The sequence below is a fragment of the Arvicola amphibius genome, chromosome 7 (assembly GCF_903992535.2).
Source record: "Arvicola amphibius chromosome 7, mArvAmp1.2, whole genome shotgun sequence".
NCBI lineage: Eukaryota > Metazoa > Chordata > Mammalia > Rodentia > Cricetidae > Arvicola > Arvicola amphibius.
The window spans coordinates 35,633,993-35,652,448 of record NC_052053.1 but is presented as its reverse complement, the minus strand read 5'-3'; the positions used below and the strand labels follow the sequence as shown (position 1 = coordinate 35,652,448).

The 18,456-nt window shown below is 39.9% G+C and overlaps 1 protein-coding gene across 2 annotated transcripts in view; it reads right to left on the bottom strand.

Annotated features, from left to right (window-relative positions):
• Zeb2 (zinc finger E-box binding homeobox 2) overlaps positions 1-18,456 on the bottom strand; it is a 127,522-nt gene that overhangs the window by 16,157 nt on the left and 92,909 nt on the right. For both annotated transcript variants that reach the window (XM_038336311.1, XM_038336313.1), the window contains exon 4: positions 16,937-17,008. In XM_038336311.1, the coding sequence (XP_038192239.1) occupies positions 16,937-17,008 (72 nt within the window). The remainder of the gene's footprint in view (positions 1-16,936; positions 17,009-18,456) is intronic.

Genomic DNA, 18,456 nt, shown 5'->3' with positions numbered 1-18,456 from the left:
GTTACTAGTAAGACTTAAGTCTCTCCTTTGTTTGTCAGGAGGGAAGATGACCAAACACTGATTAAACACTTATTTTTTTTATGATACATGCAAAAGGGTTTACTTTGGCTAAGTAGTTCTGGGAATGTTCACTTGTATAATTCATGTACAAACAAAAGACAACTTAAAATGCATTTATTAAGTGTCTTTAAAAGTGGAACTAAAATCCCTAAAAGTGGCATAACACAAGCTTGCAGGTACTTTGGTGGTCTATATGAAACTTCCTTTTGTCTTTAGACAAGTAAATGTAGCTCTTCATGACAGGGAAACTTCGAAAGTCTACACTGAGGAGGTCAGCATACCTCCTCATACAGTGTGGACCTCTCCAGACCTTCCCCAAAGCCCTTCAATAAAGTGCTTTTATACACACACACACACACACACACACACACACACGAAAAGGAAATTTAATTTTCTTAAGGTATACTACATTTCATGTCCCTATCCACAGATCCATCTGCTAGTGAATATAAGTTTTTATCATGTTCTTCTTTACATATGATAGTCATGTGTACATATTCTGAGATGGTTGAGAAAGGACAGGCACCCTTACAAATACAGCAGTGTGACCTTGCTAGAGAGAAGTCGCAGGACAATGCGTTCTCACTGTGATACTAATCTTTGTACAGTTGGTGGACATAACATTAAGCTCACAGCTGATAGAAATAAAATAAAAAGTAATGGCATCACACTGATAAAACTGCAGCATGATGTCTATGTGACGTTAGCTTAAGCCATGACTTTATTTTTATGAAATAAATAATAGTTGTGAGCCAACTTCAGTGATTTGTGCCACAAGGCATCATATACTTGAAACTCTCTAGATGTATCACTGAAATCAGTTGTGGCTTACACATCCCATAATAAGAAATTATGCATAAGGTAGAGCTGGAAGAGGAGATGCCCCCTATTCTTTACAGCTGAGGGAAAAGTGCTTTGCTAGCACAATAGCGGACTTCTGATACCATGATTTGAAAGCAGTTCCCTCTGATTCCCCTGCATCTTCCACCATACTTCCTCTGCTGCAAGGAACATTACGGTGTTTGCTGTACAAAGCCTCCTTGGCAAGTGTGATATGATAATGTTCAAGCAAGTTAGTCATTTCTTTCCTTCCTTCCTTCTTTTTTTTCTGTTCACATTATTATAAACTTGTAGATTTTAGATAAGAAGACTAGAAAATGGAACCTTCTATTCATTCAACATGTATTGATTGAAACCTTGACAAAAAAGTCTCATTTTGCTAAGCAAAGACCAGAGATAACCTTGTCCTTCTGGAAGCCCCCCCCACCCCCCGCCACACACACAATGACATCATCCTCAAAATAAACATAAACATATTGCTCAAACATGACTGGGTATTAAGACCGAAGGTTGTGTGCTGGCCTGAACAAAAGTAACACAGGAATTCAATGCAATGGTTTTAAAAATTTGGGAAATCTTTCATGGAGGAAGCTTGAGACTGAGTTACTCTTTAAGATGGAGCAGCAACGTGAGCAGAGGTGACAAGAAGGAGCACGGCCATCTCAGTATCTAACTTGGAGTGCAGTGTAAAACGAAAGCTATAGGATATTGGGGAGCAGAGGCAGCAGAAATGGGACCATGCAGGGGACAGTATTCCTACTAAGGACTTTCATTTTTATTCTAGGAGCAAGAAGAAGCTGTTGACAGATATCAAGCAAGGAGGAGAGTTGCAAGGAATGATGACACTAGTACTTTGTAATGATGACTTTGGTTATAATATGACAGGAATTGGAGAGAAAGAAGAGCAGGTTCTGTTCAAAGACTTGACTTAGGGTAGGGTGGGGTGGGGTGGGGGCTCCTGTCCAAAGTCACTCAAGAAATGAAGATTAAGGAAGTAGAGGGGAAACAGATAAGATCTCCTGAAAAAATTGGGAGTATGGGGAGCAGGGACATTGGAGGGTGGAAGGGGAAGGGAAGGAGAGAAAGAAAGCATGAGGGAATGAGAAGAAAGGGGACGGACAGAGAGAGAGAGAGAAAGGAAAGAAATCTTGATGGAGGGAGCCACTAAAGGGCTAGCGAGAAGCATGGCACTAGGGAAAGTCCCAGGAATCCACAAGGATGACTCCAGCTAAGACTCTTAGGAACAGTGGAAAGGATGCCTAAACTGGCCTTCCCTGTAATCAGATTGATGACCACCTTAATTGTCATCTTCATCCAGCAACTGACAGAAGCAGATACAGAGATTCACAGCTAAGCACTGGGCTGAGCTCCCAAAGTCCAGTCGAAGAGAGGGAGGAGTGAGAATCTGAGCAAAGGTGAAGCATGGTTAATAAAAACTCAGGGACAGATATTGAAGTTCAACCTGAAGATCCAAAAAACAAAGCAGCCAGCCACGGGCTCTTACCCCAACCTCAGTCCAAAAATGGTGATCCTGTGTCCAGGAAACTCAGAATGAAACTGTGTCTGAGAGCTGTCTCCTACTGTTTTATAATACTCTCTAAGGCTGGGATTAAAGGTGTACACCACTGGGATTAAAGGTGTGCACTGCCTGGTTTCTATGACAACTAGAGTGGTTACTGGGATTAAAGGTGTATGTCATTGTGGCTACTGGGATTAAAGGTGTGTGCTACCATTACCTAGTCTATAAGGCCAACCAGTGGGGCTCTTTTACTTTCAAATCTTCAGGCAAGCTTTATTTATTAAAATACAGTTGAAACACCACTATACAAAGGGGTCAAGACCATGATGGTAATACCCACAGAAACAGCTGACCTGAGCTAGTGAGAGCTCACTGACTCTGGACTGATAGTGGGGGAACCAGAATAGGACCAAGCTAGGCCCACTAAGTGTGGGGGACAGCTGTGAGGCTTGGACAGGCTGTGGGGCCACTGACAGTAGGACCAGGATTTATCCCTAGTGCTTGAACTGGCATCTTGGAGCACATTGTCTTTGGAGGGATACCTTACTCAGCCTAAATATAGGGGGGAGGGCCTTGATCAGCACTGAAGTGATGTATCAGACTTTGTTGTCTCTCCATGGGAAGCCTTACCCTCTCTGAGGAGGGGATGTAGAGGTAGGGTGGGGAGAGATGGAGGAAGGGGTAGGAGGGGAGGGAGTGGGAATGGGGATAGTTATGTAAAATGAGAAAAGATGGTATTTTAAAAAATCTTAATAAAAAAAGAAAAAAATGTGGCCTTTACAAAGTAAGTTCTCTAAGATTTGGGGAATGATCCAGCTTGCCCACGTGAGAGGCTAAAGTGTCTTCTTAAGCTTTAGGATTTCCAATTTGATAAATGCTTTGTAATATTTACCAAAGCAGGAAACACTAGAACTCTAAAAAGTGTTGAAATCATGGGTAAACATAGGATCAAGCAGAAGAAAAATCAGAAGAATTTTATTTTGTGACCATCAGACTAGGTGGAAACAATTTTTCATGCTGTGACCTCAAGGTTTTTCTTTTGTCACTTCAACTTATGCTGTTTCAGAACAGCTGTCTGATCCTAAGGCGTGTCTTCCCCATAAAGACGAATTTGGAATGTGAGGCAGGAGCTGAATACGTTTACTTTGAACTTTTGCTTATATCTGCTCTTAGCTGGATTTAATAGCCATCGGTTAAGATCATTGCTCTACTGCTCCGTTCCTAAGGCCATAGGTGCTTTCAAAGGACAATGACAGTGGGGATAATGGTAATGTCACTGAACTTGACTCCTTAGGGAACTATTTGTCCAGTTTTGCCTCATTAAAATAGTGTTCCCAAGAATTACTTTTTGCTTTTATTGATAAGATAAGACAATGGAGCAAAATTTTAAGTGAATGGTTTTTTTGGTTGGTTGGTTGATTTTGGTTTTTCATGACAGGTTTCTCTGTGTAGCCCTGGCTGTCCTGGAACTCATTCTATAGACAAGGCAGGCTGTCTTTGAACTTAGAGATCACCTGCTTCTGTCTCATGAATGCTGGGATTGAAGGTATGTACCACCATCACCCAGCTAAAGTGAATGTTTTTAAACACTGTGACTAACTTTATCCACACCTGACATCTTTTTCCATACCATGACAATTTAAAGAAATGTCACGGCTCCATCTGAACCCATACATACTTGAATATTTAAAATAAAATTTATCTGAGGTTTTTCAGACTATTGGCCCGCTTGATGACCTTAGTGTAACCCAGGAAACGTGGATGGATGTACATTTAATATCCTAATTTTATCTTGATATTTCAGCAACTATTTGAATTATCTGGCTATCTTTGCATGAATTTTCATTTGCATATGAATGTTTCCATCAGAAATGTAATCAAATGCAAATTCAATTGGATTTGCATTAATAGTCTTTGGGCTTAAAAGGGAGAAAAATTCTGATATTTCTGGATAGGCAAACTAAACTACATCTAGATACACTTCTGGTGTTTGGAGAGGGAATTTGATTGCTAGATCAAATTTTGTCATGCTAGATTTCTACATTGAAGCAAGGTGGGGACAAAAGGACTTCAAGTCACATGTTCTCTCTGAGGATTATCTTTGGTCATCTATGGATCCTGAACACCGAGTATCTTGCCAAGGAATGAGTAATTTCTCAAGAAAAATTTCCAGAATGAAGGTGGAAAACACTGTGCCTTCCACACTATTCTTGGCATTAAAACCAAAACAAAACATAAAACAAGATACCTAATAGTTGAATTGGGATTTGGAACTTTGCTCAACTTTAGGTAATGTGACACAGAGTTCCAAAGGTTTCATAAATGCTCACAGGATTTAGACATGGCTTCAGTGAACACCCAAAAAGGATTTTATGAAGAAAACGTCATTTCACCATTTAAATCCACTGACGTCATCAGGACTTTCCCTCATTTATGCGACGTGGATCTGCTATTGATCACCTCTCATCTGATTTAAATGAGCCAGCATATCCACTACGAAAAACGGTGTAACTTTCTCCTTGGCTTTTATTGCAATTCTCCTTTGCCAAGACACGGCTTGTCCTTTCCACACCACCAAGCCTTACAGTACCCAAGCAAGCTGATGTTACAGTGGGGTTCCACTCCTGTTCTCCCAGTGGCTTATTTGCCCTGGGAACAAGGCTAATCGTCGATTTTTTTTTCCAGAAGAGGCCAAGAGGAAAAATTAAAGCCCATGGATCCCTTCCCTATGGTTTTACGATCTTATTATAAACATGAGCATCAAGGCTTCCCCCGCCAAGGGACTACAGCTGTAAGATGCAGAATGAAGGATGTGATGTCTTCCACTTGGGAAACGACAAGTCATTCCTGACAAAGGAGAAGGAAGCACAGAGAAAACAGACAAGATGGGGGCATTCTGCAGCTCTGTACCCAGCTGCTTGTTCTGAGACCATGATACATCTTCTAGTGTCTGTACTGTCCCCTCGCCTGACATTAAGTCACTCCAGAGACCTTTGTTTCTACTTTAAACTGTGGAGTCCTCTAGTCTCTGAAAACCAAAACCGCACTCCCACAGCACTGGAACAAGTGACGAGGGTGCATTTGGTTACTCCTGTTGGCAAGAATGAGATTTGGATTGTGTTGGGAAGTTTGTGTTTTTTGTTTCTCCAAAGATCTTTATGACACTGCGTAACGGACACAAGAATGAGGTGGAGAACTTGCTACGAAGTTACAGAATTCTCCCCAGTATTTTTCTAGTATAAAATCGACCTCATTTTTTGTTCTTTCTATAATCCTCCTCATTCCCTGGCCTCCTCAGAAGCGCTGCCAAAGCACACTGACAGAGGATATTTGCATGGTATTTATCATCAAACCATAACAAAAAATTCACAAGAAACCTCAAGTAATTTCTTCCCATATCTTCTCCAGGGATTTTGCATTTAGTCCTAAAATTTACCCTAATGTCGTGCAAATATCTCAACCTTCCCTAAGGTTAGTTAAACTTTTCTCCATCCAAAAAGAGAATGTTAATTAAAAATGTTTCCTCATGGCTATATGTATTTTAATATTGGTAGATAAATTTCTAGATCCCTTCAAGCCAGCAAATTCTTCTCTTTTAAATATGTTGCTTACTCTTACTACTCATGCTTATTAATGATACTTTCATAAACACCTTTATTATTGTCTTGGGAAAATATTGATTTTTTTAAGGTAGATAATGAATGTTGATCTAAACTGACTTTTAAAATGATTGCCTCGAAACAAGCAGTGTTAACAGAAATCTGAGTGGAAGAAAAAAAATTGACTGGTTCACGAATCAGTCAGTTCCTATAATTGAGCTGCTTAGAACATGTTCTCAATGACATTAAAGGTGTTTTTTACACGTAGTTGAGTTCATAACGCTACCCTGATACTTATTCTTTTTTTCCTTCTATTTTCTTTTGCTATTTATTTTCTGTATTTAGAACAAGAAGGCAGCTACTCCATCACCACCGGTTTACTATCTGGCATGGTTTCAATTTTCATTAAAAACTGAATAAATATATTTGAATACTATTGTTAAACCATTCTGGCAAACGTCAAAATAAATGATTCTTTTGAAAAATCCAGCTTTCATTCACATTGCTATGTCAAAGCAAATGGGTCAGAAGCTGCTGTCATGTATGGAACTATCTTCTTCACGAATGTAAAAAAACAATTCCTTCAGTACTAGTGGATGATAAGATGAAATAGAAAGCTATATTTCATTTTACATTGAATTTTTTAGCTTGAGGAAGCACATGCAGAGGTATATGAATTCCCAAGGCTACTTTCTATAAAGCTGACTGATAAATAAATGTCAGCCTACATATATTGGCACCAAATATCTGAGAACTGGGAGGGAGGGGGAAGATCTTTTCCTCACAGTAGAGCCACGCAGCAGCTTCTCAAAGCCTCCGACTGGTACAGAGGCATGTATAAAGCCAGGGAAGGGTTGTCAAGAGCAGCAGAGAAGTTTTCTCTCTGGCTGAGAATGAGGCGTCTTGGTGGTCTATCCACCCCTGCTCTTATATGGCCTTCTCTGGGGGAGCATGTTCAAACACCAGGGAGAGATCCACGCTGAAAGGTTTAGAAGAAAGAGGTGAAGAATGAATAGGAGGTGGGAATTTGTAGCAGTCTGCAAGATCAAATATTTCCCTCCACAGCAGGAAGTAGCCCAGTCAGGGATGCAGTTTAATTTTAAAGTTTGATTTTGTATGAGAGCATTGTGAATATCATGAGCCAGAGACTTACAGTAACCTTTGAACGACTTGGCCGTACAGCAGCACGAAGCGATGTATTGTATTGACTTTTAATTCCCCAGTTAAGCCATATGTGTTCATCCTTCCCCTAATCATGGAATCTAACAGTCTGGAAACAAGTGTTGCTGTATTTTAGGGAGGCGATTTTGCTCAGAGGTTCTCATTTTCTTTTCATAGAAAGTTGAAAGGCAGTGTTTGCTCTGTACACTCTAGTACTTCAAAATATGTTTGCATATCTGCATCAATATACCTGGGAACTTATTGGAAATGCAAGTTCTCAGGGCTCACTCCAGAATCAGCAAGCTGTGTTTTCGCAGGCCTTGGAGGAAATCCTGTCTAGCTTAAGAACCCTTACTAGAAGGACTCACTTGTCTGCCTCATGTAGTCCACACATCATGTTGAGTGACATCAAGGAATTACTCCCCATCAGATAACCTCCTGGCCACCTCACCCCCACACCCTTCTCCTTTGCTGGCTGGATTTGCTCTGCAGATATGAATCAGTGAGCATTTCTCAGCACATTGAATGTTTCTCGTCCACATAGGTGAGCTAATATGCGTACCGACTATTTGTTACCAGTACTTATTGGGAAGTCTGGCACACAGATCGTGCTGGATCATTGAAAGATCAGACCAAACTCAGAACCTGGGACTCCCCATTGGGACTACTTGTTTTGCGTTTGGTTCTTAATTTTCTCACCTGTGAAATGAGCCAGCCTGTACTGTCTTAGATATCCTGAAAGTCACAGCAATCCATACTTTGAATTAATTAATTGCCATAATCAATTGGTTATCTAGTCCCTAAATAAGTCTAGAGAGTTTAATCTGTATTATTTTTCTATTCAAAAGTCAAAATAACACAGACTTCTGAAGGGAGAACCACACTCAATGATTAAGAAAAAAAATATTTTGGAGGTGCCTGGAAACCACAGGTAGCATTGCAAGGAAAACGGTGTTTATTAAATATCAGTTGAATGAATGAAGGAGGCATGCAAAAAGCTAGGAGCATTCATTATTTCTTGTGGAACTCTTGCTGTGAGTGGAGGTAGCTGCCTAATCACAGACAAAGCTAATGAAACCTCAGCATTCACGGGCTAGGAAGTGAAGATGCTCCTCCGGGTGCCCACGGATGACGGCCTCTGCCTGACAACTCCCTTTCATCCTGCCCAGTGCCCTTTCTGCTTTCCCTAATTTTCTTTTGTCACTGATTTTTTTTTAAAGTATGAAATTTACTGAGAAATGTAAAACTGACGATTTCGATGACAGATATCTGACTGAATGACAAAAACCCTCCAACCTTGAAAAACGTGGCATAGACTAGAAGGAAACGACATGCTTCGCCGCAGCGCAGCAGCAAGCGTCTTCCTTGTTGGGGGCTTAAGTACTGCCTGAACTCTGTGTTCCTGCATGGCTGCTAAAACATCATCCACATCCTCTGCTCATTCTGGGAGATATCTCATGATCAAACTTGTACAGCCTCCACCCTTGTGAAGAAGTTATCAAATTTCCAGCCTCTCATCCAAATCCCATGTAAGAGAAATCAGAGGCTATTGAGGCTACTAGACCATGAAGAAGAAAGCACAAAGTTGTTTTTGCTTTAAGGGTATCAGTTTCTTCTACAAGGGTGACAGAAATTGTGCTGCATGGAGTCTATTGCTCGTAGGCCTTGCCTCACCCAGTCATAATTGCCGTATTGTCTGCTCAGATGAAATCTCCAGTGTAGGTCTGGATCATTACTGAGGGTCCATTTGCTATGGGGACAACTGTGTTGTACATATGGACTGAGCTGTTATTTTAGGGGTATAAATCCCTGATCTGATTCCTTAGTACTTAGCTCATAGTCTGCTGCTTGCATGTTGTGAGATAACATCAGACATGGGTCGCATGGGGAAAATGAAACCATAGGGTACCTTGTTCAAAGTTGTTAAAATGACCAAGAATGAAAGTCAAAGTCAGGACAGGTTAGGAGGCACTGTCATTACAGAGAGAACTTCAGAACAGAAGGCCCTTAGGAGAACAATACTTGCACTTTCTTTGGGGGGAGTATGTCATCTTCTGTTTATCTTGATTTTAAAAATTTATATACGTCGCTTACTTTCTGAATTGATGTATTAAGAACTGAAAATTCACCAGACGGTGGTGGCACATACCTTTAATCCTGGCACTTGGGAGACAGAGGCAGGCAGATCTCTGAGTTCGAGACCAGACTGGTCTATAAAGCAAGTTCCAGAACAGCTAGGGCTGTTACATACAGAAACCCTGTCTTGAATAATCAAAAAAACCTACTAATTTCATTTTATTAATAAAGGTAATTTATGACAAAAGATTAAATAAAAAGCAGAGAGAGGCCTGCCTAATTGCAGGGCGTGGTGCATGGCTTAGGATGCACGCATGCCCTATGTAGGGCAGGAGAGGGCAAGGATTTTATGGGGCTCCCATTTGCACCCCCAGTAGAGCTTTCAGTTTGGGAATTTATGTTTCCCAAGGCAATTTCATGAGGAGAAAGGGTGAGGGGAGGAGGGCCCAAATTTTCTAGCCCAGTTTTCTCATTAACAAGCTGACTCCACCAAGGTGTAGTGAGGTTAATAATTCACACAGAGTTTCAAAATGTAGTTTCTAGAAGAGCTGGATGCAGAAGCCACATATCTTGAATCCTAACCCATTGTCCTTTCTACTACATCACAGTGATTCAACATGAAAAAGAAAGACTTCATCTTGGTAGGTTTTGTTTATCATGCCTGATTTAATAGCATTTTAAAAGGACCTACATGCTGAAAAGATCACAAGGACATGAATATTTCTAAATGCCACATTATTGCATTATAAAATTAATATAAGAAAAGCCAATTAAAATACCCACTTCACTGGCATGTGATATTAAATTATTCCTTCTTTTTATGTCTGTACATTTCTTTTGTAAATTTAAATTTACTTATTCACAGAAAGTGTCCTTACTTTTACGAATCCTATGTTTTCAATCCTTTCCTTGTTCTGCCTCTCTTTCTCTCTCCATCCCACCACCTCTCTTTCTTTCTTTATTTCTATGGTGACAATGATTGAGTTACTGACTGCCATGCCACCTTTGACACACATCGGAAGAAGGAGCCTCAGTTGAAGGATTGCCTCCATCAAACTGACCTGTGAGTATGTTTGTGGAGCATTTTCTTCATTGTTAATTCATGTAGGACGGCCCAGTCCACCATGGGCAGCACCATCCCCAAGCAAGAGAGTCTGGGCTATATAAAAAAGGAAGTTGAGCACGTGCCTGATAACAAGTCAATCAACAGTATTCCTCTCTTGGTTTCTGCTTCAACTTCCTGCCTTGGCTATCCTCAATGATGGACTATAATAAATATGTAAAATAATGTATAAAAATATAATAAATATATAAAATATAATTGTACACCAAATAAACATTTTTCCCCTAGTTGCCTTTGGTTGTGGTATTTATAAGAGCAACAGAAAGCAAACCAGGTCACTGGACAGAAGGAAAAGTTCTTCAGATTCTCACCTAGCGATTCCTAACCTTTCTATTTAATAGGACTGTATTTTCCTAATTTTGGAATTTCTTATTTTTAATCAAGTTTCCAATGCACTCAGTAAATTATAACTCTCCAAAGCATCTTGTAAAGATGGATTATTATGAGCCATTGTTTGACTAGATATTCTGAGTGTACAGTTAAGAAAATAGGTCTTATGCTTAAAATAAAATACGAGACCAAAAAGGAACTTCATTCACGGTTCATTTTGCTTTCCTATTTCACATACTACTTGTTTCCCGCCCCTCATGCTTAATGACATCCTCCTACATGTGTTCCACTTCTTCAGATTAAATGAAACTGTGTCAGCCCTTGGTAATATCCCATCCCTCACAGGCTTTTCCCGCAGAACCCTTCCTGCTTGCATCTGTCTTGACACCCAGAACAAAGAGGCTAGGTCAATCTACTTCTTAATTCACATTGCTGATCCAAACCACTGTTCCCTGTTTTACCAGCTCATTCATCATTAATTTATTCCCTAACTCAGGAAATGGCCTGCTCATTAACTACCAGCATTATGGAAAGTACTATGCTTGTTGAAGGGACTATGGAGAAAAACAAGCTTAGTGTCTACCTTCAGAATCTCCGCTTTATAAAGGCTTTGAAGAATTTTGTTAGTTTGTTTGAGACAATGTCTTGAACTGGTTATGTAGCACAGGCTGGTTTCAGACTTACCATCCCTTTGCCTCCCAAACGCGAGAAATAGAGATGCTCCCTGCCATACCTGGCTGTAACTATAACGTTCACTCTATACGTCTAAAGTTACTTTTTTTGCACTGGTTTTAGGGCACTGTCCATATAGTTCAAGTAAAATGACATACATCCTATAATGCATTTCCTCCAGGCTGCCATTCCTTAAAAGGTAGTAGTCCCTGCCGGGCATGGTAGTGCACACACTTTTAATCCAACACTTGGTAGGCAGAGGCAGGTCGATCTCTGAGAGTTCAAGGTTAGCATGGTCTACACAGTGAGTTCCAGAACAGCCAGAGCTACTTAACGAGACCATCTCAAATGAAAACACAAACAACCAAACCAGGAAAATTGTACCTTTTCCCCTCTAGTCTCACAGGATGGGTGGATAGTCTTGGTTCTTTACTAAGTTCAAGACAGTTCAGTCTCTCAAAACCAGAATCAGAAACATAGTGCTATAATCCCCCTTTTCCTCCTCCTCATCAGTCGATTTACCAACCCCACGTCCGACAGAGGGCTAATACCCAAAATATATAAACAGCTCAAGAAACTGACTATCTACAAACCAAATGATCCAATTTTTTTAAAAAAATGGGATACAGATCTAAACAGAGAATTCTCAACAGAGGAATCTCAAGTGGTTGAGAAACACTTAGGGAATGTTCAACATCCTTGGCCATGAGGGAAATGCAAATCAAAATGACTTTGAGATTCCTCTTACGTGTGCCAGAATGACTAAGGTCAAAAATACAATTGACAGCTCATGTGAACACTCCTCCATTGCGGGTGGGGGTGCAAACTTGTATATCACTTTGGAAACTGATGTGTTGGTTTCTCATAAAATTGGGAATTAAGGCCCAGCTATTATACTCCTGGGCATATACCCAAAGGAAACCTTGTACTCCGCAAGGACACCTGCCCAACTATGTTCTCAGCAGCTTTGCACATAATAGCCAAAACTGGAAACAATTGAGATGTCCTTCAGAGGAAGAACGGATAAACAAAATAGGATACATTTGCACAATGGAGTATTACTCAGCTGTTGCGAATATTGTTATTATTATTATTATTATTACGTTCCCCCATTGCCCTATAAAATTTTATGTTCCTTAGGGACACAAATTAAATCTTCTATTTCTTTAAAGCTTATGTCCCTTCAAGCCTCAGTTTGAAGTCTGCTTAAGATAAATAATGAGAGAGAGAGAGAGAGAGAGAGAGAGAGAGAGAGAGAGAGAGAGAGAGTTTGTTGATGGTTATTCAGATTGAAGGAAAAATGAATCCTGATGGTAGTCAGTTATGAAACCGGGCAGAGGCCAGTAGAGACCTGAAACTCATTGTCCAGACAGTCTAGCTAGATCAATGAGCTTTAGGTTCAGTGAGACACATTGTCCAAAAATTAGGGTGGAGATCAAACCACACTAATATGGATCTGTGTGTGAATATGAATATGTACATTTGTGCATACCTGCCTCTGTGCATGCATGAGTACTAATGAATACATGCATATCACATACACACTTCAAAAATAGATTTTTGCCGGGCGGTGTTGGCGCACGCCTTTAATCCCAGCACTCGGGAGGCAGAGGCAGGCGGATCTCTGTGAGTTCGAGACCAGCCTGGTCTACAAGAGCTAGTTCCAGGACAGGCTTCAAAGCCACAGAGAAACCCTGTCTCGAAAAACCAAAAAAAAAAAAAAAAATAGATTTTTGTTTTCAAAAAGTTAATGAGAAAAAAATACCCTCATCTCATTTTATTACTTATTTCTTTTTCCTTCCTTCCTTCCTTCCTTCCTTCCTTCCTTCCTTCCCTCCCTCCCTCCCTCCCTCTCTCTCTCTCTCTCTCTCTCTTTCTTTCTCTCTTTATTTCAGTCTTTCTTTCTTCTTTTTTGTTTTGTTTTTTTGATACAGGGTTTTTCTGTGTAGCCCTGGCTGTCCTGGAACTTCTCTGTAGACCAGGACTCCAGAGGAGAGAAGAAATTGGTGCTTTAAGGGGAACTTTCAGGGCCTGGGGATATAATTTCTGTTGGTAGAGTGTCGGCCTAGCATGCATGGTACCCAGAGGAGGAAGAGGAACCCTAGGCATGGTGTATCCCAGCGCTTGGGCGGTAGAGTCAGGAGGATGAGAAGTTCAAGACCATCCTTTTGACTCTGAGGCCAGCTTGGTCTAGAAACCCTGACTCCAAAAGAAAAAAAGAAAAAAGAAAAAGAAGAGAAAAAAAATCCAACAGAAAAGGTGCATTATTTCAATTCATACTCAAAAAAATATGCCAGTTTTAAAATGTACTAAACTTAGGGCTGGGAAGGAAAAAAAAACTCATTTATTCTCTCAGAGGACCAAGCCATAAACTGAGAAGTACCAGTAAATTTCTAATCACCAAGTCCAATGTGCTTGCTCAGCAATTCAGTTATTTGAAGCTTTTAATTGAGTTGACCATTTTCACCTTTATAAAACCTTTCTTTGCTTCAAGAATTTTTCTTATAATCTTTTTTTTTTTTTTTTTTGAGACAGGGTTTCTCTGTAGCTCTGGAGCCTGTCCTGGAACTAGCTCTTGTAGACCAGGCTGGCCTTGAACTCACAAAGATCCGCCTGTCTCTGCCTCCTGAGTGCTGGGATTAAAGGCGTGTGCCACCACCGCCCGACCTCTCCCTATAATCTTATTTCTTCCAGTGAATTTTATTTTTCTTTCTACCTACCAAGAGGCCCATTCTCAGTTCTCTACTTCCTTCAATAGATACGTGCCCTTCAATATAAATATTACAGTTCTAGCATGTTAAATACTATCTGACTATACTTCCATGAGTCTCTTGTCTCCTCTAGCCCTTGGGCTTCAATTAAAAATTAGAAGACATACTCTCCACGTTCCCTCACCCCATACACACACACTCCACATACACTTATATGCATGCATAACTTTTATATGAAAATACTATCTGAAGGCTGGTTCAAGAACTTCTCAAAGATGAGCAGACCTGTGGATCCAGAAGTAGAAAGAATCACTATGCTCTAGACACACACACACACACACACACACACACACACACACACACACACACACACACACACACACCCCTCATCTTGGAGCTACTTGTCCTATGCCATTCAGTTATTAGGAAGTCTTGTTGAAAATCTCCCCACTTCATCACCTATGACAAACTTTTCTTTTTCTCTTCTTTCTTCCTTTTCTTTTTTAAAAGTACTTATGGTCATATAACAGCAATGATTTATAGGTCTCTGGAGTCTGACTTTCCCCAGAGACATCATGGTGGTAGAACATGACCCAACTTCTTTCTTCCGATATTTTCTTTTATTCTCTAATATATTGTATTTTGATACTGCCTTCAATTTACAATCCAACTTTATTTCCCATAAATTCTCTTTGATTTTTCCTACCCACTATCCTCTGACTAGATACTATTTTTTTTCTCTTTAGATATCCCACTTCTCCTTCCTTCCTGACTACTGAAAATGTACTTCGTTCGGATTCAACTTCCTTCATAAAACCTATACAAATTCCCACTTTGCAGGATCTCTTCTATTTCTGTAATCCAAATAGTTATGGCTCTTACCATTTTTGCATATTTATTACATATTTTCCCTTACTTTTCACTATTTTTCATGTGAATTAGGCTTATCTCCCAAATTCAATAATAACCATGGCTTAGTCTTGTTGACCCATCCTCTCCCACACATGCACAAAACAGGGACTGTATTGAAAACACTCAATGAACATGTATTGATTTATGTATCGACTGAATTCATAATACCAAGGAACAGAAAGTATTAGGAGAGAAGGGATCTTAAAGTCTGTTGAAAGGGTGTTCAGGATTGATTTGTAAGCCTCCTGGATTGGAACAATTTTTGTTAACCTCACTTTGGAGTCAGGTATTTACAATGGCTACTAAATTGTTACCTTGTTGCCTTCCAGTGCTCACTGAGGAAATGAAATCAGCTTTTATTAATGCTGGAAGCTGACACTTAACAATTTTCTTTAAAGGAACCTGAAGCCACTTTGGAACTGAAAAACTGGAAATTTTTTTTGAGAGTCCTTAATTCATGGTATATTACTATTACATTTTATATGAAACTATTTGGTTTTGTTTTTATTTTTATAAGGCAACAGTATTCCAGCAATATATAATATTAAAACTAGAACTATTCTGAGCAATCAACTATGTTCAACAAATGTACTTTACAGACATGGAAACTGAGTTCCAAAGAGAATAATTGATTTGCCCAAGTTCGTAATCTAGGTATTGCTGAAGCTGCGTCTAGAAATCAGAAGTTACCAGTGCACGATTCTATGATTTTTCTAGAACCACACGTTGTACACTTTCAGTTTCATACTCAATTTGACACTATTCAAATCAACAGAAACAAGAGATTTTTACAAAATTATTTCTCTTACTTTGCACCCAAGATAGCGAACTAGCGCCTCTTAAGTCATTAAAATGAGAGTGTATAGATACATATCTAGTTAAGGGAAATGTAAATATCATCTTAGTTATGTACACTTTTTGTTTTGTTTTGTTTTTTGAGATAGGGTTTCTCTGTGTAACAGCCTTAGCTCTGTAGACCAGGCTGGCCTTGACCTCACAGAGATCCTCCTGCCTCTGCCTCCCTTGTGCTGGGATTAAAGGCATGCACCACTACGGTCAGACAATTATTTATACTTCTGAAGCCACATAAACCTGCACATTTTTTTAGATTGGAAAGTTAAAGAAAAGCAGTTATGTGATTTTTGTTGTTTTGTTTTAGGAGATGAATTCGTACTGGAAGCTGTGCTAATATTTGTACTGGTGGTATGGAAGATTGCTTGCAACATGAATATAGAGTCACTTTGTGCTGTGAGGAGAGATGGCCTCTAGAGTTTGGGGGACAGCCTGGACTATCACAGTGGCCCGTAACCTCTCTTCTTCCACAGAAGCAGAGCCAAATAAAACATCACTCACTGTCTCCTATTGGCTATTCATCTGTTTTATTAAAAAGGAGTGAAATGGTTTATTCTTGTTTAAAAGTCTGTCTGAGAAATATTGTTTGGTACCTCTAGCAGACGCAGAGATTTAAAGGTGAAGAGAGAATCTGAGAGAAATTACATGATTAACTTTTTAAAGGAATCTTCAAGGAAATTTGGCTCTGGGAAAATGCTTTGTAATCTATAGTATATCATGTCATTTAGATTTTCTATGACAGGTAGGAAGTGGTAGCCAATACAAGCATATTGGATTATAATTTAAAATGAGTTTTAAAGCAAAATTTGCAAGTAGAAATCCATAAACTCATGCTGCACATGAATCCATTCACACAGTTCAACTTTCCCGAGCTTCAGAGGCAAATTAGGGTGTAAGAATGGAAGACCAATTTACTTAATAAAGTAAAAGATGCGGTAAGTTCAAATCTGAAACAAACCCAGATCTGTGAAGTCTAACTGCTTGCTAACAGGGGAGGTGCAAATGACGGGCTCGTGTTTGATCAGGTCCAGGGAATCGTGGCACCGAACAAACATGACATTGCTACGTACATGTGACTCACCTGTACCGTTGTTAATCGTGGTCTGGATCGTGGCTTCTGGCCCCAGAACATCATAATCATCCTTCATTTCTTCTGTGGGGGAAAATTATCTTTAGCATTTGAAAATTATAGAAAGGCTTACTCTAATAAGCATGCCAAGCCTAGGAACAAGGAGGAGCCTTTCAAGGGAAACAGAAAAGGCTTGTTGTAAACCTCCAAACAATAGCTTTGTTCAGGCAATGGAATGAACCCAACGGTGCTGGCTGCACCATAACTTATTTACTTTAAGCATTACTGCAAGCTGTGAAAAGCAGAGGCACCTATGGGAAGCAAAGGAAGGGCTTTTCTTCTGGTGGCAGTTCTCGTGACAAACAGGAGGGAAACGTTATTTTTTTCAATAAGAGTTGAGTCCAAAGTGGCGGAGTATTGGTACTTATGAAGAGACACAGTAAGCTGCTAACTCTGGGTTAGTCTTAGTAGCAAATCAGTTTCTCGTTTTATTTTTACACTCTTGGTCCCCTTGCTGTGGCTGCGATGGTGTGAGTCTCAGCAAGCCTACTTTTTAAAAAATCCCAAATTCTGTATATCAAAACTCCGAATGCCTAGCTTTGCAAACTAACATCTCAGATATGTTAAAAAAATCCATTCACTGTTTTGCACAAATTTCTAAAGTCTATTTTCCTTATTCCTTCCTCCCATTTCTTGTGAACAGCTTTTTGTGTCAAGCATTTATGCTTCCACAGGTGATCATACTCATTTTCTGATGGAAAATAGAGAGAAAACAGTAGCTCTATGTTTTGGTGAAGATGAAACTATGTAACACTGAAGGAGAGATTCGTGAATGATTAAAAGGCCATTTTTGAAAATGGTAATATTCTCAGATAAAGCAGGAAATAGGAGTTTTCCCTGCCTACTATATTGGAGAGTATGTGGGAAGGCAGAGCAAGGCAAGCTGCCAGTTTAAAAAAAAAAATCTTTCAAATAAACCAAGAGGACGTGCACTTTTAAAAACTGTAGCTGTACGGTGAGAACACTAATGAGCACAGGGCATGGCCCAAGATGAGGAGCTCTGTGCTGTAATCATTTCAGCACAGCACGAAGAACTGGAAGTCCAACTTTCAAACTTATTCTGGCCATTTTCTGTTTCTCCCACAATACCCTGCTGCGGTGGGAAGAGTTGCTAGAAGTTGCCACAGCGAAATGACTGTATCTGCCTGTGGACTCAGAGCTGAAGAGGCATGTTTCTGTCAGAGGCACAAACACACATAGATGCTAGCTGAACGCCATTCTTCAAAACTGTCGCATAATTCTCACAATATTTTTGTAGACTGTGCACACACTTCCAATTCATCCCTGACCCTAGGCACCTCCTCTATTCCGGGAACGTTTTCACAGGGGTATTTTGCATGAGACGCCTAGAAGTTGAGTGCAAAGCAACACTGTATTGTCAGTTGTAATCATCCATGGTTTGGGAAACTCCTTCTGGTGTTTTCATTGGCCCCTGAAAGAAACTAAGTAAGTGTTTCTGAGTTCAGTACTAG